The sequence below is a fragment of the Dysidea avara genome, chromosome 10 (genome assembly GCF_963678975.1).
Source record: "Dysidea avara chromosome 10, odDysAvar1.4, whole genome shotgun sequence".
Taxonomy (NCBI): Eukaryota; Metazoa; Porifera; class Demospongiae; order Dictyoceratida; family Dysideidae; genus Dysidea; species Dysidea avara.
In genome coordinates, this window is record NC_089281.1 from 25938538 (window position 1) to 25963364 (window position 24827).

The 24827-nt window shown below is 38.4% G+C and overlaps 4 protein-coding genes across 4 annotated transcripts; 2 read left to right on the forward strand and 2 right to left on the reverse strand.

Moving 5' to 3' along the window:
* Positions 1 to 2611: 2611 nt before the first annotated feature.
* Positions 2612 to 3448, forward strand: LOC136236168 (uncharacterized). Its single transcript, XM_066026276.1, has 3 exons — positions 2612 to 2804; positions 2864 to 2978; positions 3026 to 3448. Exons 1-3 carry the CDS (start codon positions 2658 to 2660, stop codon positions 3349 to 3351), a joined length of 588 nt encoding a protein of 195 aa, XP_065882348.1. The 5' UTR covers positions 2612 to 2657; the 3' UTR covers positions 3352 to 3448.
* On the reverse strand, positions 3309 to 7072 carry LOC136268215 (ADP-ribosylhydrolase ARH3-like). Its single transcript, XM_066063493.1, has 4 exons — positions 6721 to 7072; positions 6449 to 6656; positions 4409 to 4662; positions 3309 to 3768 (listed from the first exon to the last, which is right to left on the reverse strand). Exons 1-4 carry the CDS (start codon positions 6978 to 6980, stop codon positions 3405 to 3407), a joined length of 1086 nt encoding a protein of 361 aa, XP_065919565.1. The 5' UTR covers positions 6981 to 7072; the 3' UTR covers positions 3309 to 3404.
* Positions 7073 to 10219: 3147 nt separating this feature from the next.
* LOC136268067 (kinesin-like protein KIF3B) lies at positions 10220 to 22283 on the forward strand. The gene is made up of 25 exons (XM_066063296.1): positions 10220 to 10356; positions 10420 to 10499; positions 10566 to 10670; positions 10719 to 10789; positions 14996 to 15049; positions 15098 to 15222; positions 15987 to 16070; positions 16123 to 16202; positions 16255 to 16324; positions 16368 to 16460; positions 16508 to 16579; positions 16886 to 16946; positions 16996 to 17039; positions 17086 to 17129; positions 18941 to 19036; positions 19084 to 19273; positions 19325 to 19417; positions 19470 to 19574; positions 19624 to 19743; positions 20101 to 20219; positions 20978 to 21097; positions 21614 to 21695; positions 21746 to 21879; positions 21933 to 21995; positions 22049 to 22283. The coding sequence occupies exons 1-25, from the start codon at positions 10354 to 10356 to the stop codon at positions 22161 to 22163; spliced, it is 2223 nt and encodes a 740-aa protein (XP_065919368.1). The 5' UTR covers positions 10220 to 10353; the 3' UTR covers positions 22164 to 22283.
* Positions 22192 to 24618, reverse strand: LOC136268066 (uncharacterized). Its single transcript, XM_066063295.1, has one exon. The coding sequence runs from the start codon at positions 24545 to 24547 to the stop codon at positions 22310 to 22312; it is 2238 nt and encodes a 745-aa protein (XP_065919367.1). The 5' UTR covers positions 24548 to 24618; the 3' UTR covers positions 22192 to 22309.
* Positions 24619 to 24827: the final 209 nt, after the last annotated feature.

The window sequence follows — 24827 nt, forward strand, 5'->3', positions numbered from 1 at the left end:
TGCACAAAATTGTGATCTTTTCCACCTGCAATTGTATTATATAACCAGTGGTGTCTGTATTGGGACATTTTGGTGTCCTGTGGACACTTCAGTTTTTACAGTGCAGGGATACATTGAGCTAATACCTGAGAAACATGCAGATCAATAAAGAAAAGTGGTTTTTCTTAACATTTCAGACAACTTAGATGCATGATTAGTGATATAGGTGTGAAAATCAGACATGCATGCATGCTTTGATTCTTACAAGTTTGGAAAGGCCACCACAGACTGTGGACTTAGAAAACTTTGATTGGTCATAAATAAAGTGCAGACAATAGATTTTTAAATAATTTTGCATATATAGCTATAGGAGTAATCCCAATAAAACATATTGCAGTATACACACAACACCGGAAATAGAGCTAGGAGTTACCTACATTTTGAGCTGATATCTCAAAAAATTCAATAACTCATGAGGATGAAATCACATAAGAACTTGAAATTTGCATGGCTCATTTGTATATATCACTAGGGCTGAAACAAATACTGCAAATACTCAACTACTAGGGCTGAAACGGTTTACCTCGAAAGTTTGCTAGGCACCAACTTCTCCAGCAACTGTCTGTGACTTTGTGGAGGTACAATGCGAAAATGATACTCCGCCAGTATTTGCTTACTGCTGAGGACGAATTTCCTGACTTTGACATTGGTTAAGTTAAGTACGTAGCTAATAATAAGTATATAGTTAGGTAATAATTATGGTGTAGTTTTCAGTATGTACGTGTGTTTCTACTTGTAATCTTCTCACTCATTACCTTAATACTCAACTATACTTGTTAGGATTTGGGTATTTGGATAGTAAAACTGTAAAAGAGTACTTGTTAAGATTACATGACCCAGCTCACATGATGCATTTGGTGCATTTGCCATCAGGAAGTGGCACAATGAAGGTTGTACAGTTTGATTGGCATAATTTCTTGTCAGGTACACTATAACATGATACTGTAATACAGTGTGTGTATATCATTGTTGTTACTCGAAAGACTATAAACTAGCTGTTTAAAGTCAGTGTAACTAAAAACATGTCACATGGGTATATGACTACAAGTAGTAATACTCGATTGTTAAATCTAGAGAGTACTTGAATACTAAAAAACCATGATCATTTCAGCCCTAGTATGTACCAGGCAAAAAGAAAGAACATACCAAGATATCCTTCACAATCTAACAGCACCATTTTGCTGCGAGCATCCACCAAAAGTATAACTTGAAACCAACAGTGGGCGTGTATTATATAAGGACATGCAGAAAACAAATGCATTTAGATTGGCCATGGATTACTGCAGAGGTATATATAGCTATATGTCAAACACACATGAAACTTGTACTTCCCCTGCATGGTTTCTCATGAAAACAACACTCTGTATATATGACTATATAGCCTTCTGTTAATTTTGTATATAGGTTATACATTGCATGGAGTCAGATGAGTCATTCACAAAAGAAATTCCACTTAGAAAAGTGACCTGTAGTTATCTAGCTATATATACACTGCCTCTGTTGCGTTTCCATGGATCTGTCAGTAAATGTTGCAACTATAACTTAACTGTACTATATACTATACTGCATGGTTATCTGATTATATAGGGTGTAGCTGCATGCATCCATGGTCCTTTTCATCTTTAATTTTATACACCCATGCAAACATTATATGAACTCGCTGTAGTATATAGCCATGGGATGCATGCATGTAAGAGAGACAGCTGGCTTTCCAGTATTTAACAGTGATCACGGTTTATCACTCATGCATGCTGTGTTGGTGAATCTACATGCAGCATATACAGTATTGTGTAATGTGTATAGTACTGTATATTATGGTCAGAAATGATTAAGAACAGAGCTTAGACTATACATGTTATATTATTTGGTGTATCAGTCTATATAGTCATGTATGGTTTCTGTATATTTGCATGGCCTCAATGGCCCTTAAATAAATGTCATGCATATTGAAACAATAGCTTTTGTTAATATACCTATAGTGTTTGAATAAAAGTTCTGTTGATATGCAGAAGTAGACAAAGCACATGCATGGTACATAGCTAGGATGGCATGATGGTATAGCTACTGTCTGATATGCATGGTACATGTATTTCTTGTTGAGGGGTGATATGGTAATCCGGGATGTCAAGTGTGTATAGTCATGATGCAGGATTTTGAATAGTGCCTATATAGACTTAATATGGTGTATAGCTAGCAATATGCATGTCCTTTTGAAGACTATATGTCCCAACCTAAGTGCTCGAATCAGATGTAGCTTAATAATTATTGAGTATACTCATGCATCTTGCAGTTCTGCGTTGTACCTTTTCTAGTTGTTGGATGTCAGTCTCTGACATAGTATGGATCCTATACTGCATGTACGCATATAGAATTCCGACATGTAAGCTAATTTACACCCTAATTTACCATTGTAAGGTATGCGACAATTACTGGCTGAATAAGTGTTTGCAGTCTCTAATATATCATTACTATAAAACATCGTGATCATGCAAACATGCTGTATAAAATAGCTGATTTTCGCACGTATTTATAAATAAAAGTGGATCTAGAGATTACAAAATTATTAGTTTTAATTGCATCAGATCCTCAGACTAGACACTATAAATAAAATTGGTAACATGAACGATCACATTCCGCAAATTGAACCGGCACGCATGAATCACAAACGATCAAGAAATATCACGAACGTGCAGGAGCTACCGCCTACAAAATGGGCAAAGCGAGCACCGCCTTCGGTGCTTGGAGATACCAAACTTTACACCGGGGTATGTTCACGAGTACTGAGTAGTCTTAATTGTCTTTCACTGACGATACCGAACAATAGGTATTTGTATTTTGGTGGAAAGAACGCAGTAGCAACAGTTCGTATGTGACAGTGAATCGAAATGGCGAGCTGCAAGTCATGAACGACGAGTTCCCTTCTATGCACTATACGCCTAGTGAGTTGCTTGTGTTTTGTATAACTAGCTACATAACTTTTTACTAGACTTGTTCGAACTGAAGAAAGGCAGCCAAGGTGGACGATACATCATCTGCTCTCGTGGACTGCTCTCGCAAAATTTAACGCCCTATGCATTAACAGTAGAGCCTGATACTGTAGAAGGATACGTGTTGTACTTCAGTGAAGTGAAATCACAGCCCATCAGCAAGTACGAATGGTGCTTTACTACAGACAATAGCACTACGGAGAGTAGCCGGTACTCCATTAGATGGTGTGGAGATCGGAATATTGTGCTGAGATATGATGGAGACAGGCTGAGTGTGAGTGGTGATGGTGAACTGTTTCTGAGTACCTTTGATAAAGCAACATGATCATATCATATAGCTACAAAATTACTACTGCTTGTATACATGTATATATGACACTATGCATTACTGTAAAACTCAAATAGTCCATCGGCTAACTTAATAGCTTGGTTAGATCCCTCCACAGAGTTTATCCATTCCATGGGAATACAACTTTCTCCCCAGTATGCACCACCAATGGCTCCAGCCATAGAGGCTATTGTGTCTGTGTCACCACCCAGTGAGATGGTATAAGGAATGAGATACTTGAAGGAGAGTTTGTGGCAGTGGAGGAAAGCATATATAGCACAAGGAACTGCTTCACAAGCTTTGATACCATTACCGAGTGTCTCCATGATCTCGTCTGCACTTGGTGGGTGGGGCTGCCTTATAAACTCTTTGATCTGCAATAGTTTTGACTGATAACTTGGTAACACTAATGACCTAATAGTGGTACAATAAAAGGGTCTATGATACATTCATGTAGTAGCCACCCTATTTTCTATAACACTATTATGGTTTCATGAAAAATTGTAATGAAATAGCAATACAAAATTTCTTCTAAAAGCACCAAGTATCTAAAATATTGTGACAAATTTATTACAGGTTTGTAGTGGAATGAACTACATGTATACTTATGCATACAACACTACATGAACACTGTACATGACACAGTGTATACTGTAAACATGTGATGAGCCACTTTAAGTAATAATAGGAAGTATGTACCAGGCATAATGTCTATAATAGTTCACCTCTTAAACCATTTAGAAATTTGTAGCTAAATATGTAGACTAGGGTCTGATAAAAAGACGGATAAACCACTACTGACGTTACAAACAGGCAAAGTCACTACATTATGATACAGTGGAACTTCTCTATTATGAACATTTTGGGACCCACCACTTTTTGCTCTACTATAGAGGTTTTCCTCTTTCAGAGGTAAAAAATGTATTAACCAAACCTGTTGGGACCAAAATTTTTGTCCTTATTATAGAGGTTTTTTTCTATTGTGTCCTTAATTAGGGAAGTTTGTTCCACTGTATACCACTAGATTAATAAACTAAGACTCTTAGTTCCTCACTTTTTATCCGGAGGAGGAGAAGAAGAAGGGTCATCACCACTTGGTGTTGACTCATCAGTAGCTCCACTAGATGTTGGCTCCTCCACAGCTTCCTCCAATGGTACCACAACACTTAACAAAGACTCCACAAAGGACACAGGATCTAGGTCACTCCCCCTCAGTTCTAGTGCTGTGTGTACTGCAATTGCTTGTAGGATTGCTCCAATTATTGCACTTGGGTGAGCATGTGTTATTCTTGCACTGTTCCTTGCTACCTATATGTGAAAATAAGTTTGTGACTGACTAGATCAAGCCTTCACAAATCCAGTAAAAACCCCACTAAAATCCCATAAATTTTCCCCATCAGTTTATACAATGACAAAATTATATTTCATAGGTACTTTTCCATTGAACAACCAAATCATAACAATGGGTATACACTCCAAACAGGTGGTTTCTTCTAACCACAGCCAGAAACCATAATGATATGGAACAAAGCATATGTTTGGTGGGTATTGGTGTTCAGGAGAAAGTCCACACTAAGTTGCTACCTAGACCATACCTTCTGCAGAAGATGGACTTGGGTTTTTGCACTCTAATAAAACAGTCACTCTAGCAGTTATTTTGCACTCTAATATAACACTCAATTTGCATTCTTATATCTGCAACACTGTATTTGCACTTGTGTCTTAAGAGAATTTTGTTAAGTGTCTGAAATGACAAAGGGTTTGTATCTTGGGAATGCCAGGAATGGTTTGTTTGTTAAAATTTGGTACTGTATATAGACTAGTGTTGTTTTAGTTAACTATAACTAAAACTAAAAGTACTTTTAGTAAGACAAATATGTTTTGGTTAACTAAAACTATAACTAAAACTAAAAGTCCTTACTAACACAACACTAATATAGACCACTGAAGGTCAAGAATTTCCAATATACATAAATATAGTCCCATTTTGAGAATGGAGTAGAGACCCCCATTTTTGCTAACAACACACTGGTGTGGCATGCAGGACTACTTGGCCACATGACACACAATTATTAGTCTTTATCATGGATAAAATCATTAGTGTCTTGCAAATTTTAGGCCAGGCAAAAATCATTCACAGTCTATCATCAAAGTTCTTTGAGAATGAAGTCATTTTTCAATTTTCTTGTTTACTAAAACATTATGCTTCTAAACTACCACAATAAGGTATTGTGTTAGGTATTAACTACCATTCAATTAATCTATAACCACTATTCCACTACAACTACTAATTCTACAGTGAAACCTGTGTATTAAGGACACCTTGGGACTGACCAAAAGTGGCCTGATTATCAAGGTCAGTTTATGTACTAAAGGATACTTTAGGACCATTACCACAGTCTGTGTTACTTCCATGACTCGATCAGCTGCCATTTCCTTGTTGTAGAATCATAGATGGAATCTATGTCCATAACTTGAGATGACTTCTACTTGTGGGCAGAATCTACTGTATAGTGGCTTAATTATGTGCGAGATTTGATGGTCTCCAGCAAAATATTTGTGCTACTCTAAGGCCAGGCAGTTTATCATCACTGCCTGCATAATATTTCAAAGTTATACCAATTTTTTTTTGTTATTCATTACATGATTTCTTAATGCATGGAGAAACCTCCCCTTCAAAAGATCAAGATACTCTAATACAGCAGTCATGGCCATACTCTAGTACAATTCTTTCCCTCGGATTATAATATCAATAATGATACATGCCAAGTGTAAATGACATCACTAGTCATATAGCACTGTCATTAGTAGTGATGCGACTTACGGACTTACGGTTCCTTATGCTAATACAGTTTATTTGGCTTGGTATTATAATCAGTTAAAGGTGGATGGGAAAGAGAAAACTAATTGAAAGAGGCCTAATACACTTTCAACACTATTCAGGTATGGGAAATATAATAGTAATCTGGTCTTAGTCATGTCGACCACCTGTATAGAAAGACCACTTCTTTAAACTGGTCAACCTTATATTCTCTAATTTACAAATTTGTACTGCCATTAAAGGTTCTACTATACTGTCTACAGACATACATACCTCTATCAGCGTATCCTTCTTCTGGTAAGCAAACAATGCCACTGGTGCTACCCTCATAGCACTACCATTACCAAATGATCCTTTCCCATTGAACTGTTCTGCTGCTGGTTGATACACATCATCAATACCAAATCTCAACTTTGTGAACACCGTAGATATGCTCTGTCCGTACCCTCTCCTAGGATCCCTGAAGTAGTCAGCACTAAACCTGCACCAACAACACAGAGGATTCAGTGATATAGTGATATCACTGGGAACACAGCAGGGACAACCTCTTGGCCACATCCACAGCGTTGTATTCCTTACTGGAGAGCAGCGACTCTGCCAAACTGAAGCTCATTGTGGAGTCGTCAGTGTAGGAGATGCGAAATTCGCGTCTCAGCGACTGCTCTACTTGCTCGTCTATCTTCCTCTGCACGTCATCCATGTTTAACGTCTTCCTCCACGATGTGGCCTCCCAGAACGAGCCCATACAGTCACCCACTACTACACCCAACATCGCTCCTCGAAAATGTGGTTTGAGGAGAGACATCTCGATCACTAGCAATGTGACAAAGCGAAGTAGTAGGAGTTCATGAAACTGCGCTTAAATGCAATTAATGGGCGCCTATCGGCATTGCATGTGGTGTGTGTTCTATTAGAGTTTTATCAATTTTCAGCATCACAAACTATCCAAGAAACTATCACAAAGGTCCTTCAAGTATAGTAGCACATGTACACTAGCGAATTTTAGGCTACCCTTATTTTCTATAATTTGTACTTCCATAGAGACATGTCAGGTGGTAGCCGGGGAGTACCATTAGGCCAGTCATAGATTATATATACTACGTACCCGGGATGGATGAATTTCATAATAACTAAAGTTGCCCCTAGCAACCTGAATTTTTACGATATTTGTAGGGGTAAATGTTTATAGTAACATTTCAAAATTTTAAAAGGATAGCATATAGCTATAGGTCATGAGATATAACACTTTAAAGTTTGTCATTTTTCCATACATTCTGGGCAATCACATAAATAATGTGTGGGAAAACAACAAATTTAATTTATGTCATTTCTCAATTTAACATTATAGCTATGTAGCTAGTGTGTGAATCTCACAATTAACCTCTCCAAATTTTAAAATGATAGAGTACATAGATCATGAGATATGACATTTTGAAATTTGTGGTTTTCCCATACATTATCTATGTGATTGCCCAAAAATGGCAAACTTTAAAATGTCATACTATGATCTCATGATGTATATATGCTATCCTTTTAAAAATTGGAGACATTACTTTTGACATTGCCACCTACAAAATAATGTAAAATTCAGGTTGCTAGGGGCAACGGTTTAAAATTCCTTATTATAAAATTCATCTATTGGAAATGCCGGTTTTTATCCAAACTATCCACGTTGGAGCACACTCTTATGACAGCGAAGCGCCTAGCCAGACGAGTGGTTGATTCTTCTCATTTTCTTGTGAGTTCATAGCCAGCTAATAGAGATATAAGACTACTTAACTCAACATTTCGTAGGTTTACTAAATGAAGGAATTATTTGGAGTTAGCTGACCAGGTGAACTAGACAGGAATGGGCGGTCAGCGGCAAGGTCACCGGTTCATTAAATTCAAGATTGAATTGCTCAGACACAATGGTACGTACATTATTGTTACAGAGCAGACAGCACAGGTGATATGGCTAAGGAAATCACATAACAAATTAAATTTTATGAAATTACAAAATTAGAGTGCATTTCTAGATGGGAAGTAGCCCTTAGAGTAGAAACTTTGCTGTAGGTAGATGAGTTTGGGAGAAAGAAACAATGACATTGATGGTATAGCCTGGTGGATCTTTCCATTGTAATGAAATAGTTGAACCATCCAGTTGGTATCTAAAGTTGTATTGGAATTTGGAATCTACCAATGATTGAAGTCTTCTGGTTATTGTATAATGTAATTTAAGCACATGGGGTCACTAATACTGCATGCTTGTGATGTAACCTCATGACATGTCAAGACAATTTGGGGATTTGAAATAGACCAGACCCTTTCTCTCCCTACCCAGTGACAAAGAGAAAAAAGTGGTCTGGCCTAACGGTATGGGTACCAGTCCTAAAACAACTGCAGCATGTTCCATTGACGAGTTAACAGTAACTGTAGCTATGGTTGCAAGGCCTATCTTATGGTGCATTTCCTGTACAATTTTATGTTGTAATACAATTAACCATGGTGGGATTCTTCCATTGCTGAGGACAAGCTAAGTGTCCAGAATTACCTGCCCTTAAACCATAGCAGTGGCAAGAGTAGTAGTGATAAATGTACACGGCATCTCTGCTTAGCACAGTGCAGTATATGATTACTGTGATTTCCCTCTCTTTTGACTGTTGCATTGTGAATGGCATGACATCAATGTGTTTGATGTACAGTGGAACCTGTCCTAAGCCGGTCACCTTCAGGCCAGCATTTCTTGATGTTTGCTTTATACAATTGGGTTAGTGTATAGCTGCCTCACTAAAGGAATTAAAGTTGGCCAATTTCAGAGAGGTGACCTGTCTATACAGGACAGGTTCCACTGTACATTGTACAATGTTAGTGTTGCATTTGCTAATGTAGCTCAATCTTTATGTAGACTGTTTTTGTAGGTCAACAAAACTCTTCCTGTGCTGTGTCTTTCTACCACTTGTCAAGGAAACAAGTGTTTGTTGCTGTGAAAGATTCATCTCACATTGAAACTGATAGCATTTTTGTAGTGGACAAGTTGACTATAGAAAAATTACATGATTTCTATGCTGTACCAAGGGTTCTTAGTAATAAATTAACAACATGACGGTACGGCACAACAGTGTGTGTTGCAATATATTGCTAGAGGGATGGTTGTACTTATCCAGCAATGGAGTCGGCTATGACATTATTTCACTTATCTAGAGTTTGTAGTTGCTGTGAAAAGCTAAAACAGCCACTGCCATGAAATTGAGTATGGTGGTAGGAACCATATAACATACTCTATTACAACATTAATCGCATGAGTTCCATGCGGCCGGTGCTCACTGTACAACTGGCTAATGGTACCAAGAGGGCCCTCCCACATTATATACTCTTGATGGTACACATGGGCATTCTTCTCAAAGTAGCTACTATGCATACATGTCATGTGTTCAAGTGCCCTTAAGAAGAACAGTAGCTATGGGTGCCACCCAAAACTACTGAAACTCGAGCTGAAACTAGACTCTGATCTCTATAGGTATCTAGGTGGTGAACAACCAAAGGCAAGTGTCATGATACCATGTATGAGCTATTAGACTAGATGTCCTAGACTAGTAGCTGCATGAGTTGGTTAATTTGCTAAACTGTAACTCACCTGTTAGCCATATCATTAGCATCATATCCCGGCTTTGCAAGAAAGTAGGGAACTAGCCACGCTGAAAGTCATTACAGAGTCGCTATCATGAAAGATGTGGTGCTTCTCGTCCCTCACAGAGCGGTCTACCTCCAAGTCTATCTTCCGTTTTACATCATCTATATCCAGGGTCTTTCTTCCGTTTTACATCATCTATATCCAGGGTCTTTCTTCCAGGTGTCAAGTCTTCCCAGTAAGACCGTAAACAGTTACCCATCAGCACCCCCAGTAGTGCTCCTCGAAAACGTTCCTTAAGACAGAGATCCGCCATGGGATTGTAGTATACACTTGTATATTAATAGCTAAGGAGTAAATTAGCTACGTTTGTTGTGTTGCTAATTAACATAATGATGTCATACATATGATATTGGCGCCCGCGCTAAAAATAGGGTATCTATCCATCAGTGGTGCGTATTAAATAAAGATATTGTTTATTTCGGTGGTAAGGAAGCTAAAGAGGCGAGTAAGATGTAACATTTCTGCCATGACGTAGAGAAACAGTACTAGGGATATCGTATAAGGAATGGTTAGTTTGTCGCTAATCATAAGCGGATATTTCACGTAGTGTGTTCATTTGAATCCTTGGCAGGCTAAGAAATCGGAGTCCGTCAAAGTAGTTGTAAGATGTCGGCCAATGAGCGAGCAAGAAATTGCCTCCAACTACGAAAGGTAACTTGGTGCCACAGCGAATTACTGTGCGTTCTATTAGAGTGTTTCTGTGTCACCGCCATATAGGGTGGTAGACATGGACGTAGCTAGAGGTATGGTGATCATAAAGAATCCAAATAGTACTGACAGCAATCTGCGAGACTTCACGTTTGATGCTGTGTATGATTGGAAGTAAGTGCCCATTGTACAGATGTCCTCCTGAACCTTGTAATGTTGCAGCTCAAAACAGAAGGATCTTTATGATGAAACATTTAGACCAATTGTAGAGTCAGTATTGGAAGGATACAATGGTAGTTTGTTATACTGTGCACACTACACTTGTATGTGTTACAGTACAGTTAGATATCCACTTGTGTGCATTGCATAGCATGTACACATACATACATACATACATGAGGTATGGTTCGTTTCCATTTTTGGATGTTTATTGACCTCACATTTTCATCCACAATTGGATGATTATTGCAAAGGAACAAAATCATCCAAAAGTGGATGATTATTGCTCATATCTCTATATAGTGAGAGATTTATGCAACAATCATCCAAATTTGGATGTTTCTTGCCATCCAATATTGGAATACATTTGTCGCTATCCAAATTTGGATGTTTCTTGCCATCCAATATTGGAATACATTTGTCGCCATCCAAATTTGGATGTTTCTAGCCATCCAATATTGGAATACATTTCTGGTCATCCAAATTTGGATGTTTCTTGCCATCCAATATTGGAATACATTTCTGGTCATCCGAATTTGGATGTTTCTTGCCATCCAATATTGGAATACATTTGTTGCCATCCAAATTTGGATGTTTCTTGCCATCCAATATTGGAATACATTCCTTGCCATCCAAATTTGGATGTTTCTTGCCATCCAATAATGGAATACATTCCTTGCCATCCAAATTTGGATGTTTCTTGCCATCAAATATTGGAATACATTTGTTGCCATCCAAATTTGGATGTTTCTTGCCATCAAATATTGGAATACATTTCTTGCCATCCATTTTCGGATGTTTCTTGCCATCCAATATTGGAATACATTTGTTGCCATTCACATTAAAAGTTTCTTTGATTTTAAATTGTGTATCGTAAAACATTAAAATTACTTGATGCAATTTTAAGAAGTTATGAATGATTTCGTATGAGAACAGATGGCGAAAATAAAAGGCGACAAAGTATACAAGAGGTCAACTGTCAAACAGTCAGGTATAGTGCGATTTAGTGGGATTCCACCGAACTGACACATGCCCACAAGAATACTGCTGTCAAAGGCAACTACACTGGAGAAAAATCACTTTTACGGAATAGCCGCAATGCAATCAATTGTTAAGCACAAAAATCCTTATACGAGGCCAAATATTGAATTTAAAACCTTTGCCAAAACTCAAATTTTTAGTCTGCCTGCATTCTTGCCTGCCTCCTGGCCACAGCTGCAAGGCAAGCAGGCAGCAACAACAGCTTGGCAGCATTGGGTAGACACACCCAAGCTCAAAAATATTTTCAGACCCATTCTCTAAACCCTTCCAATAAGTTTCTATGATTTATTACTGTATAAGAAGTTGTGTTTAACAGAATTTCCGCTAACTGACTGACTGCTTTCAGCCTAGCATACAGTACAGGGTGTAGCTCAACTACAGGTTTGATTTCTTCACTATTCAATGTTGCTTCTTCCAGAGATGCATCATGCAATGAGTGCATCATGGACTCACTTTGTCCTTCTTTATGCACAGTATGATCATTTACATGCATTGTATAACATGTATTGTATGTTGTGATTGAAAAAGAATGGACTTTTTCACTAGGTTTGTGGTAGTACTGTTTAAGTAATTTTTACCCCTATAATAGCTAAAAAAAGTCATCGCCATCAAAAATCACCTAGAAATATTATGCACAGCAAAAATTAGCATTAAACGCAAGACAACAATTGTATTCGGTGGAATATTTAAATTTAAGAAGTTGCTAATTCTTAAATTTGGTCTGCCTCACCAGTCGCAAGGCTAGAGACCAAAACAAAGCAGCTTATGGTCACCATTTTATTTCACAACAGTTAGCTCACCGGTGGCATGTGCCTTTTCTGGTTACAAAGAATATCCACCTTCTGCACTTTGCTTCTCTTCTCCTCTTCAATCACATGGTTGTCTTCTTCAAGCAAGGAAACCATATTCATGCACTAATTTTCTGTATCGACACCTTCCTTAGAGGAGCGTTTTAGTTTTTGTCACCACAAAACCATTTCTCAAGTGTTTATATTCTACTAGTAGAATAAGAAGCAATATCATTAAGTGTGGTAGGGTCATGGATAGTAATTTTGCTGTTTTCGTTGCTTTCTATTGTTTGTTAATGCAAGAAACAGCTTGATATGAAACACAAAATTGTCTTTTTTCATGTAGGTTTATTAAGTGCGGTAGGTTCATGGCAGTGATTGTCAAGGTTCATGATTCTTGCCAAAAATACGCATCAAAAACAGACTTGCAAACTCATTGCGTCATTCCATTATGTAGTTCTAAAAGATAGTAAGTCACTCTTCTGAATGTAAATACATGAAATTAGCAGGGAGAAAGACATCTTGATTGCCTGTCTAGGCCTAATCATGGACTTTTTCACCTTTCTGTACTTTTTCAAAACATCTTTAACCAGGCTGTGGAGCCAGGTGTCTTACAGACCTTCAGCACTTGTTAAGTGCTGTAAAGCATTAAAATAAATAGATTCAGCAGCATTGTATGACTAAAGTTAAGCACGATTCCGCCCATATTTTGTGTACATGTGTGTGTGGCTATAATGGGAACTAAAATGTATGCACTCAGTGGCATTGTGCTACTACCAGTATCTTCTTGTTTCATTATTGTGATCCCTACTCATGGTGAAAAATTTCTAATCCAAAAAGTTGGAGAAACTCATAGGATGCTTTTTGGGCCATTTTGAAGTAGAATGCACTCAGTGGCACTGTGTTGCTATCTTCTTGTTTCAGTGCTTTTATTATTGTGATCCCTACACATACTGAAAATTCCACAGAAACTGATCATCTGCAGCTGTATGCTACCAATCTCACTTAAAATAATTGAGGTTTCAATAACCTCTATTTGGGGGACTCCAATGTTTTTGAGTACTGTTTCTATGGGCCGTAAATGGAGGTCGACTTGTTAGTGTACTACAGGAAGAAGATATCGAGCTAAAACTAACAGGTACAGCTATAAGGCAATAACACAATTTTTTTTACTCGGGTTTAAATTTTTCGCCTGTTTTTCCGAGTAGAGGTAAATTAGCATTTCTTTAACAATACCTGGTGATTTCATTTCGAAATTATCTCTAGAAGTCGCATGATAGGTCCTTAGAAGTATTCTTCGTGGGAAGCTGTACTCGAAAACGTAAGAGTCCCCTAAATAGAGTTTGCAAGACGTCATTTCGGAAATAGTCTATATTGGATGGCAAGAACCATCTAATTTTGGAAAGCAAAACTTACATTCCAATAATGGATAGTAAGAAACATCCATTTTTGGAAAGCAAAACTTATATTTCAATATTGGATGGCAAAAACCATGCGATTTTGGAAGGCGGAAGTTACATTCCAATATTGGATTGCAAGAAACATCCAATTTTGGACGACAGAAATTACATTCCAATATTGGATGGCAAGAAACATCCAATTTTGGAAGGCAGAAATTACATTCCAATATAGGATGGCAAGAAACATCCAATTTTGGACGACAGAAATTACATTCCAATATAGGATGGCAAGAAACATCCGATTTTGGACGACAGAAATTGCATTCCAATATTGGATGGCAAGAAACATCCAATTTTGGAAGGCAGAAGTTACATTCCAATATTGGATGGCAAGAAACATCCAATTTTGGACGACAGAAATTACATTCCAATATTGGATGGCAAGAAACATCCGATTTTGGAAGGCAAAGTTTACATTCCAATATTGGATGGTTAGAAACATCCGATTTTGGAAGGCTAAGTTTACATTCCAATATTGGATGGTTAGAAACATCCGATTTTGGATGCTTCTTGCATACATCTCTCACTATATAGTGAATCAAGCAAATATCATCCACTTTTGGATGATATTTGCTTACATAAGCACTCACTATATAGAGAATCAAGCAATAATCATCCACTTTTGGATGATGTTTGCTTATGTAACTATAAGAGAGATGAGTAATAATCATCCAAAATGGATGATTTAGTGAAGCATCATCCATATTTGGATGAAAATGTGAGGTCAAAAAGCATCCGATTTTGGAATTTGACTATACCTGACATACATACATACATACATACATACATACATACATACATACATACATACATACATACATACATACATACATACATACATACATACATACATACATACATACATACATACATACATACATACATACATACATACATACCTACGTACATACGTACATACATGCATACAGTCATACATACATACTTACATACTACTACACACATGCATATACACATAAATGCTCTACCACAGGTACAATATTTGCCTATGGTCAAACTGGTACAGGGAAGACATACACAATGGAAGGTCAGGGATTATCACTATGGTAACATATTTTACGATGACTTGCTACAGGGATAAGATCTGACGCTGAGCTAAAGGGGGTCATTCCGAATGCCTTTGACCACATCTTCATTCATATACAACGAACTGAGAATGAGCAATTTCTAGTGAGAGCCTCCTACTTGGAAATATACCAGGTAATAATGACTGTCTAGTTGTTCCTTGTTGGTGTTTTGTTTATGGGTTAGTGTAGTGAAACGTCACTTTTTTGCTTCTTCTCTTTAGTAAAACCACTTCATTATAGTGTCAGTGTCAAGTAGGTCCCAAACATAGCCAAGGTGTACTTCATTACCTCATTAATAAGACCACCTCATTATCAAGGCCAGTTTTAATCCCCTGGGTGGCCCTATTAACAAGATTTACTTTGAAAACTTTTAAAAGGGTTAATGTTGGTCCCTAGTTTAATGGTTTTTTGTCCATGGAAGAATTATACCAAGAGTCGACTAATTGGCTGCAACATTAGCGGCAACACCATAATATGTATAATGGGTTTTTGTGTTTAAAAAGCAGAAAAAATCTTGGAAGATTTCGAAAATTTGTGTTCAGTAAGTGTGGTAATACATGCCTAAAACCAATTTTTTTCTGACATAATTCCTTCCCTTATGTAAATGATATTGCAAATTATCATCATCATCAGATGCTCTGCCGTCTTGTATCTCTAGCTGCAGATGACATCAATTGCAACCATGGATCTGGCTATGCTCCCTAAATTTGTACCTCCATGTCAAAATATTGGATCTATTTTACATTTGAATTTGTTTCAGCACTCTCCAGTTTAAGTCTGTACTAAGCCTCCATACATAATGAAGTCCTGGCCTCTTACATCTTTCCTTTATATTCAACTAAAAAATTTGTGTCATTTATGTTGGCATTGCTTTACAATGCTCTTGTCCTCTGCTAGGAAGCCATCAGGGACTTGTTATCAAAGGATCAACAGAAGAGATTGGAATTACGAGAAAGACCTGATAGTGGTGTTTATGTGGAGGTCAGCAATTATTAAGTAACCTAGATGTGTAGTAACACAAACTTGTTAACAGGACCTATCCTCATTTGTTGCTAAAAACGTAAAGGAAATTGAGAGAGTGATGAGTGTTGGTAACCAAAATAGATCAGTGGGGTAATAATTTATGATGTCATTGTTATTGATATGAGGGAAATACCTGTTTTAGGCGTACTGACATGAACGAACACTCCTCAAGGTCTCATGCCATTTTCATTGTGACTGTTGAGTGCTGCAAGGTGTGCTTATGGTGGGTAGGGTTCCCATGGTATTGCCTTATAGATAGGAGTGGATGGCAAGGATCACATCAGAGTCGGTAAACTTAACCTTGTAGATCTGGCTGGCAGTGAACGACAGTCAAAGACTGGAACTACAGTGAGATAATGTGACCCATTTGTGATGTCATGATTAGTACATGATAGGGAGAACGTTTTAAAGAAGCCACTAAAATTAATTTGTCACTTTCAGCACTAGGAAATGTGATCTCTGCTCTGGTATGTTGTGTCACCTGTTTGTAGTTTGTTATGTCACTATGACCACTCCTGTTGGTAGCTGCTGTGTCACTGTGACCACTTCTATTTGTAGCCTGTTGTGTCACTGTGACCACTTTTGTTTGTAACCTGTTGTGTCACTGTGACCACTTTTGTTTGTAACCTGTTATGTCACTGTGACCACTTCTGTTTGTAACCTGTTGTGCCACTGTGACCACTTCTGTTTGTAACCTGTTGTGTCACTGTGACCACTTCTGTTTGCGTCACTGTGACCCTCACCCATTATGTCACACACTGTACTTGTAACAGGTTGATGGAAAATCTTCACATATACCTTATCGTGACTCCAAGCTAACAAGACTATTACAAGGTATTTCTGTATTTAGTATTCTTTATAATTATTTGACATTATATTTCAGACTCTCTGGGAGGTAATTCCAAGACTTGTATGGTTGCTAATGTGGTAAGTAGCGTAAACAACCAAGCAAGTAATCACATGATCCCTTTAGGGACCTGCTAGTTACAACTACGATGAGACCCTCACTACAATAAGGTGTGTAGTAAGTCCAACTTGTTTGGAGTACAGTGAGACCTCATTACAGCAAATGAAAACTGTCAATTTTGGTCTAAAATCTCCTAGCCTTATTATGCTAGGTGACTGCATTAGGCAGGCAGACAAAGTAACACAAATGACTCTTTTTTAGGGGGGAGAGGAGAGGGAGGGGTACAACAATTAAACCAAAAGCAATAATAAAGTAATCCCATTAATGAGATTGTGCAGTGCATTTTGGCTATGTTTGAGACCTATTTAATGTGGTCACTGCAGTGTGGGTGGTCTTGTTAATGTGACATGGTCGCAACAATGAAATGGTCTTCATATTGGTCATTAAGTGTGAGGGTTTGCTCTACTCTAAATCTGTGCCCATATCCACATGATCACAGGGAAATTACCACTACTAGTTTTGTGTGACACAAGGAAGCACAAAAATGTTATACAGAGCACCTCAATAACAAGTAATACATGCCTACTGACAGTCGAGTTGCAGCACTGCCACCACTGGTTAGATTTTGCTTTTGATACTGTTGACAGTAAAAGTGTTGTGTTGGAAAACTTTCGAATGGCACCCTGTCCAAGCTCTTTTGTGTATACTGGTGGAGAAGTTTCATGGTGCTGATCATGTCTTAGTGTATAATTATACCAGTAAGGTATTTAGGTACCAGTATACCAATTGTCTACAGAATTCACAAAACTATTCCCACACACAACTTATCCTGTCTACAGTATACACTAGTCTATGACTTATTGTGCTCATGGAATTACCCAAGACCTAGAGATTTGGTAGCACAACTTTTTTTGACCTGCAAAATAGAATTCAAAATCTTTTCATTTAAATGTCTGAATTTTATTTGCAAGCCATCAAAGTTTTTGGCATGAGGAAAGCCATTAAAGTGCACAACATGGTGTCGCCTTTCTGAAACTTAAACAAGCTAAATCACATGTGTCTGCCGACTTTTCCACCGATACACAGTAGAGCTTAGATAGAGTGCCATTCCGGAAACTTAATAGAGAAGCTAAGTACATTATAGCCCTCTAGGTATTCTGAAGTCCAATGAAATTGACTCTAGCTGTAGTTTCCTTGGACTCGTCTACAATAAAAGGTTCTAACCATTGTCTACTTGTACAGTCTAAGCCAATTGGCCAGAAAATTTCAAAATGTGTCCTTTGTACACAAGATGACCTGTTCAGCTCAGCTGCAATTGCCTCATAAGTGACATTGTAGGGCTCAAGCAATTATCTGAATATTCATAAGATGAGAGTCAAAAATCCACCACACACCCACCTATGAGTTCTTTTTTTTTGTATGTGATGAGACATATCTAAGTGGCATGTGCACTGTATAGTGAAACCTGTCTAAGGCTGTAGTATTTTCTAGAACTTTCCTTAATTGTTTTTTTATCTCTGCTTATGTCACTTTTCATTCCAACGCCTCAAATTTCATTGTTGCTGCTATTAACCACATAATTATACGAAAATTGGTTGTCAGTCCACAGTATAGAAAAATTTTTCTGAAAAGATAGCTATTATCTTTTATAGTAACAGATATCTGCATTTTATTCAATAACGAATAATGAAAATTGACCTCCCACTTACAGGAAAGTTTTGTGGATGAGAAACAAATAATCAAGTTTGTCTGACCTTAGCGTCCATCCCAAGTGTGATGATAGTATACTTCATAGCCAATAATGCTTCCACAAACCATATTTTGGCCTCGGGTGATCCTATTGATAAGGTTTTGCTATATAGTAATAAACACAGTAGGGAGTACCATTATCACCATCTACTCCCTGTTACTCCTTTACCAGATATGCCAATAGAGCTAAGAACATTAAGAACAAGCCAATAATCAATGAAGACCCAAAGGATGCACTACTAAGAGAATTTCAGGAGGAGCTGCTGAGGTATATATGAGTAGCCATTTTGAGTAGATGATTGTAAGCTGTCACAGATTGAAGAGTGCTCTAGAGAAGCGGAAGAAGAAGGGTTCCAAGAAACGTCATAAGACGCAGCAAGAAGGAGACAGTGAGGGAGAGAGTGATGAAGGGGAGGAGAATACAGAGGGAAACCTCAAGGTGGAGCAGGAGAGGTTGGAGGCTGAGAGACAGTCCATCCTTCAGAACAAGGAGTTGCTGGAGGAGGTATAGAACATTACCATGTGTAGAAGTAGGTGAGTATTATAATGGCCGCAGGAGCGAGAGAAGTTAGTTAGTGGCGTACAAGAGCGTGCCAACCAGTTGAAGAAGGAGCAGAAGAAACAAGAAGTTCTGGCTTCCAAGATCAAGGTGTAGTTATGATGTCACTATTACATCACGATGATGTGATGATCACTCTCAGGCTATGGAGAGCAAGCTACTGGCTGGCACTAAGAGTATCGTGGATAAAACTGATCAGCAACAAATAGCACTAGAGCAGCAGAAACAGGAGATGATAGAACAAAAGGTACAAATATCCCAGTACATGTGGAGTTATTTGTGATTGTGGGATACAGAAACGAGAGAGGACTATTCAGCAACAGTTGCTGTTAAAAGAAGAGAGCACTCTGGAAGCGAAGGAAAACTACTCATCACTTCAAGAGGAAGTTGAAGTGAAGACAAAGAAACTCAACAAGGTAAAACAATAGCTAAGAATCTGCATTCCTAGAAATATCATAATAGCTGCAAAATATTTAACATAGAATTTCATAATGCAATGTCAGGAGATCTACATACAAACCGTCTATAACACTCTTTTACATGGTACAGAATTGAATACTGGCACAGAAAATTACATGTTATTGTTGTGCATGCTAAAATTTCAGACTAAATAGTTATAGTTGGGACTGTCCTTGATATACGTAAAAGATAATTATTTTATTGTGTAGAACCTGCATAGAAGTATATATGATATACATCCATGATCATTACATTGTCACGACACTTTTTTATATTTTAACATTGTTACCACATTCTGACTTCCCTCACTAAAGTTGAAGTCAAGGCTAAAGGTCACCAAAGCTGAGATAGTTGATATGAAAAGTGAGCAAGCCAAAGTGAGAGAAGAGCTGGCTATTTCACTGGAGGAGCTTCAGAGAGATCTAAAGCTAAGGTAAAGCATCACACCAAGCATTGTAACTCCATTAACGTCTTTTGAATACTTTGCAACATCTTAATTTGTTGCCATAATTTTGTGACCTCATAAGATTACTGGCTAGTTAATGTATACACACAAAATGGGTCACTTGAGAACCTCAAGTAGGACAGGTGACTTTATCACACTATCAGTCACCTGATAAAGCAAGCTTACCATTATTGTGGCAGCAGTTGTTACAAACCTAATATGACCAGCTAGATACCTCTGGACCCTGACAACATGGAGAACACTGAAAGTATTCTCATTACTAGTAACAAATTATGGCTTCTTCAAAGTTATATTACCACACTATGAATAATAATACCTTATATTACGTAGGCATGACACTCTTTAAGTTAGTATAGTAATCATAGCTAGGTGTTTATAGTCATGTACATGTATGACAACAGTACTATAAGAAAGCAGCCCAGGTGTTAATACCAGCAGTCCCGTGACACTTGTAGGAAACCCATACTGCAGCTAACTGGTTGACTACCAGTATAACAAAGATAGTGTAGTTTCTTTTCATTTTGAGTAATAAATATCACTAAGTAACTTGTCCAACATTGTGTACACTACAGACACAGCCTGCACACTCTGCACTACACTACATACACTGTAACATACAACACACACACACACACACACACACACACACACACACACACACACACACACACACACTTCTTACACATTCCCAACCTGTTAATAACAATACCACTACTCTTCTTCAGGTCAGTGATTGTTGATAACTTCATTCCACCGGAGGAAGTGGAGATGATATCAAGTAGAGCAGAGTATGATGAGGAGACAGAGAGATGGTCCCTCATCCCTACCTCACAACTAAAAGACAGGTAAGCAGCATGCACCACTGTGATTTACTCTGTTTAGGGTAAGAAATGTGTTTATCAATAGTCATCTTTGAATCTGTCTCTGGAAAGTAGACCCCACAATGACAATTTGTCATTGTCATAACTATATAGCCTTCTAGGGTCCTGCTAGAGCAATGAGTTAAATGATTGCCAAAACTCTATTGAATTTGTAGCTTCACTGTTCACAATATGTGTGTGACTTAATAGTTGACATGTGTGTAGTTGTTAGTGACTATTAGCAGCACAAGCAGTATTTATATAGGGGTTGTTCCTTGACTGAAAGTGAGTGAGTTTGACATGCTACTTATAGCGACTACTGCGACTAGTGACATTTTACTTTATAGCAAATGATAATTAGCTAAAAAGAGAATGTCAAATTAGCACTTAATCCTGGTAAACTGCTCACCTTCAGTTGCTATCCTACTCTGATGAATGTCTCTTATTGATGTATCCTATTTTGCTCACTGGACAAAATTAATCTGTTGTTTATTCATGTAGGTCACAGTCATGGTTGACCAGACCAGTGTCAGGGCCAGGAGGATCTTCCTCCAGGAGTGGTAGCAGTAGTCTGAGACACATGGTATGTCACTGATACCACTATTAACACGTCATAACCATGCACTGGTATAGTATGGCAATGTCTTGCAAGTGGAACTGGACATGCCAAACAGAACAACACGAGATTATGAGCCATCATCAGCAGGCTGGCAAGCTGTGCTAGATGATGCCTTCAAAGATGAGGAAGAAATCACAATACAAGTGTCGTAAGTGAATCCCTTTCCAATGTAACTACACCTCTTAATCCCTGTACCATTAGTTCTAATGATTTCTTCTTATTCACTGATGAAAATAGACCAAAAGCAAAACGAAAAAAGCAAAAGTAAATAAATCTTGCTGTATGTTTGTAAATGTTATTTTGTGGTTTTTTCGTAGGTTGCAGAAGATGAAATCTGATCGAGAATTTAAAACAGTTACTGCTAAATCTAAACCAGATGATGGCTTTCCGACATCACGAGGGCTAGTTTCCTCCTCAATACGTTACGCATGAATCATGCAAATAATTTATCATAAACTGCACAGGTGCAACACATCACTTAATAAATACAAAAAATGAATGCCACACAATGTACAACAATAGAATCACTTAAATATGTATAGCAGTAGAATATGTACAATACTTGGATACGTGTACACTTAAGAGCAGTCATCCAGTTTTGTGGGTTTACCACGGATGGTGAATGTGGTATGTAGGACATTAGATGGAGCAGAGATCTCCTGGTTTGGTTGTTGACCACCCACAAATACATTATACTGGCCAGGCATGATCACCCATGTTGCTGGGTTAAATTCTTTCTCTTTGTACGTTGCCATCTGTCGGGCTGTGATACTAAACTCAACTTGGACTGATTGTGAAACACCAATAGATGCCACACGAGTGAAGTTGACCAGTTGTAATCGAGGTACTGGTTCATCAGGCATCTGTGTTTGGTTGAGGTACACCTGTACCACCTCATCACCAGTCATGTTGCCAACATTTTTCACTGTCACTCTTCCTGTTACACTCATACATGGAGAGATGGAGGATTTAGCAAGAACTAGTGAGTCATAATCAAATCTTGTGTAGGATAGTCCATAACCAAATGGAAACAAGGTTGGGATGTTACTGCTGGGATAACGATAAGTTCGACCATTCATGGAGTAGTCAGTCATACTAGGATAATTGTTTAGAGATGCTGGCCAAGTTACTGGTAGTCTACCAGCTGGACTAGCAGTTCCATATACCACTCTTGCTAGAGCATCTCCAGTTGGTGCTGATGGGTAGAAGACTTGTAATATGGCAGCAACATTGTCTTTAGCCCATGATAGGTCTAGTGGACCAGCTGTGAATACTACCAAAACAACTGGTTTGTTGAGTGAAGTGACCATTTGTATGATTGATAGTTGGTTTGGTGGAAGGGAGATGTCACTTCTATCATGTCCTTCACTCTCCAGTTCAGATGAGAGACCAACACACACAATGGCTACATCAGCAGCTTGAACATTTCTCTTAATCTGATCACCATTATTAATATTATCACATGATGGCTTCTCACATCCAGCATCACAAGTCACGGTTCCTGCTGACATCTCTTTAATCCCATCATATGGTGACTTGGCTGTGGAGTCACAGGCCTTCACTGGGTAATCCCCTGTTAGTAAATCAACATTCTTTCCAAATGGTCCTACGATTGCGATGTTAGCATTTTTCCTCAGTGGTAAAAGGTTGTTTGCATTCTTCAGTAATACAAATGTCTGAATGGCAGCATTGATTGCTAACTGTTTGTGTTCGTCACTACACACATTGTCCATGCTGAGACTCTTGTATGGATTCATCTCATCAGGGTCAAATTCCCCCAACCTCATCCTAGCCATGAACAGTCGAGACACAGCTGTGTTGAGAACACTTTCATCTATTAAGTGTTGGTTAACTGCCTGTTGTAGTGTGGCAAACGTATTCTTCTCCATGTTGCCATCTTCCAGGTCACATCCTGCAGTTGCTGCAGCCACGGCACCATGTACCCAGTCTTTAGCATAATGGTGACAGTCTGAAATACATTCCATGGCTCCTTGATCACTGATGACATAACCTTCAAACTTCCACGTGTCCCTCAGTTGAGTAGTTAGTAATTCTTTGTTACAACATGATGGTACTCCATTCACAGCATTGTAAGAGCACATGATACTAAAAGTGCCTGCACTCACACATGCCTCAAAGGCAGGATAGAATGTGTATTGAAGATCTCTCTCACTCACAATTGCATTGAAGCTGAATCGTGAAGTAGGAATATTCTCTGGGCCAGCATAAGCATCGAAGTGTTTACAACCAGCAATTGCTCGGAAGTATCTATCATTGTCTCCTTGTAGTCCCTTCACGTACTCAGCGGCCATTACCCCACTCATGTATGGGTCTTCTCCATATGTTTCCTGGTTACGTCCCCATCGTGGGTCCCTCACTATATTGATCACCGGAGACCAACAAGATAGACCATGATGAAACTGGTAGTCTGAGTTCTTCACATAATGATTGTTGTATGCTCTCACTTCAATGGAAGTTGCTTTAGCTACTTCATATATCATGTCTGGATTAAATGTGGCAGCCAATCCTAAAGCTTGTGGGAATGATGTGGCAGTACCTGCACCAACAATTCCTCGTAGACACTCAGTACCCCATTGGTAAGGCTTTATTCCTAGCTCTTTTATAGCGGGAGCTGGACCATTATTGTTTGCTCCTCCATGTGACATTTGAGCCACTTTCTCCTGCAAGTTTAGCCGTTGTACTATGTCAGATACCCTGTCACTGAACGGAAGTGAACTATTCTGGAAAGGATAGATAGCCAGGGAGCCAGTGATCGTGACGCACACAATCAAACATGATAGTATTGTCCTCATCATCTTCCTGACCTTTACGCTTATCAGCTGAACCTCTCATAGCTGTTCTTATATAGCTATTTGTCACATGATCAGAACTCCTCCTAGCCTATCACGTCACATGTCAGTAAATCACGCGAGAGGTCTCGCATATTCACACGTGGTTTGTTCATGTGCATCCTATTTCTATCCTCGTGTGCATCAGTTGGTTCGTAAAATTGCCTACCCACACGTGGGAATTATCTGCCTTTGACCTACTTGCAGCTGACTGTGCTGGTTGGAATGGTTGCAGTATCAGGGCTGT

Excerpts from the sequence above, each read along its gene's own strand:
- LOC136236168 (XM_066026276.1), top strand. The coding sequence starts at position 2,658 with ATGAACGATCACATTCCGCAAATTGAACCGGCACGCATGAATCACAAA. Across the intron at positions 2,805-2,863 it reads ATACCAAACTTTACACCGGG|GTATTTGTATTTTGGTGGAA; the intron begins GTATGTTCACGA and ends ACCGAACAATAG. Across the intron at positions 2,979-3,025 it reads TTCTATGCACTATACGCCTA|ACTTGTTCGAACTGAAGAAA; the intron begins GTGAGTTGCTTG and ends ACTTTTTACTAG.
- LOC136268215 (XM_066063493.1), bottom strand. The coding sequence starts at position 6,980 with ATGTCTCTCCTCAAACCACATTTTCGAGGAGCGATGTTGGGTGTAGTA. Across the intron at positions 6,657-6,720 it reads GCTGTGGATGTGGCCAAGAG|GTTTAGTGCTGACTACTTCA; the intron begins GTTGTCCCTGCT and ends TTGTTGGTGCAG. Across the intron at positions 3,769-4,408 it reads TCTCCTCCTCCGGATAAAAA|GTCATTAGTGTTACCAAGTT; the intron begins GTGAGGAACTAA and ends TACCACTATTAG.
- LOC136268067 (XM_066063296.1), top strand. Across the intron at positions 10,790-14,995 it reads AGTATTGGAAGGATACAATG|GTACAATATTTGCCTATGGT; the intron begins GTAGTTTGTTAT and ends GCTCTACCACAG. Across the intron at positions 16,325-16,367 it reads TGACTGTTGAGTGCTGCAAG|ATAGGAGTGGATGGCAAGGA; the intron begins GTGTGCTTATGG and ends ATTGCCTTATAG.
- LOC136268066 (XM_066063295.1), bottom strand. The coding sequence starts at position 24,547 with ATGATGAGGACAATACTATCATGTTTGATTGTGTGCGTCACGATCACT.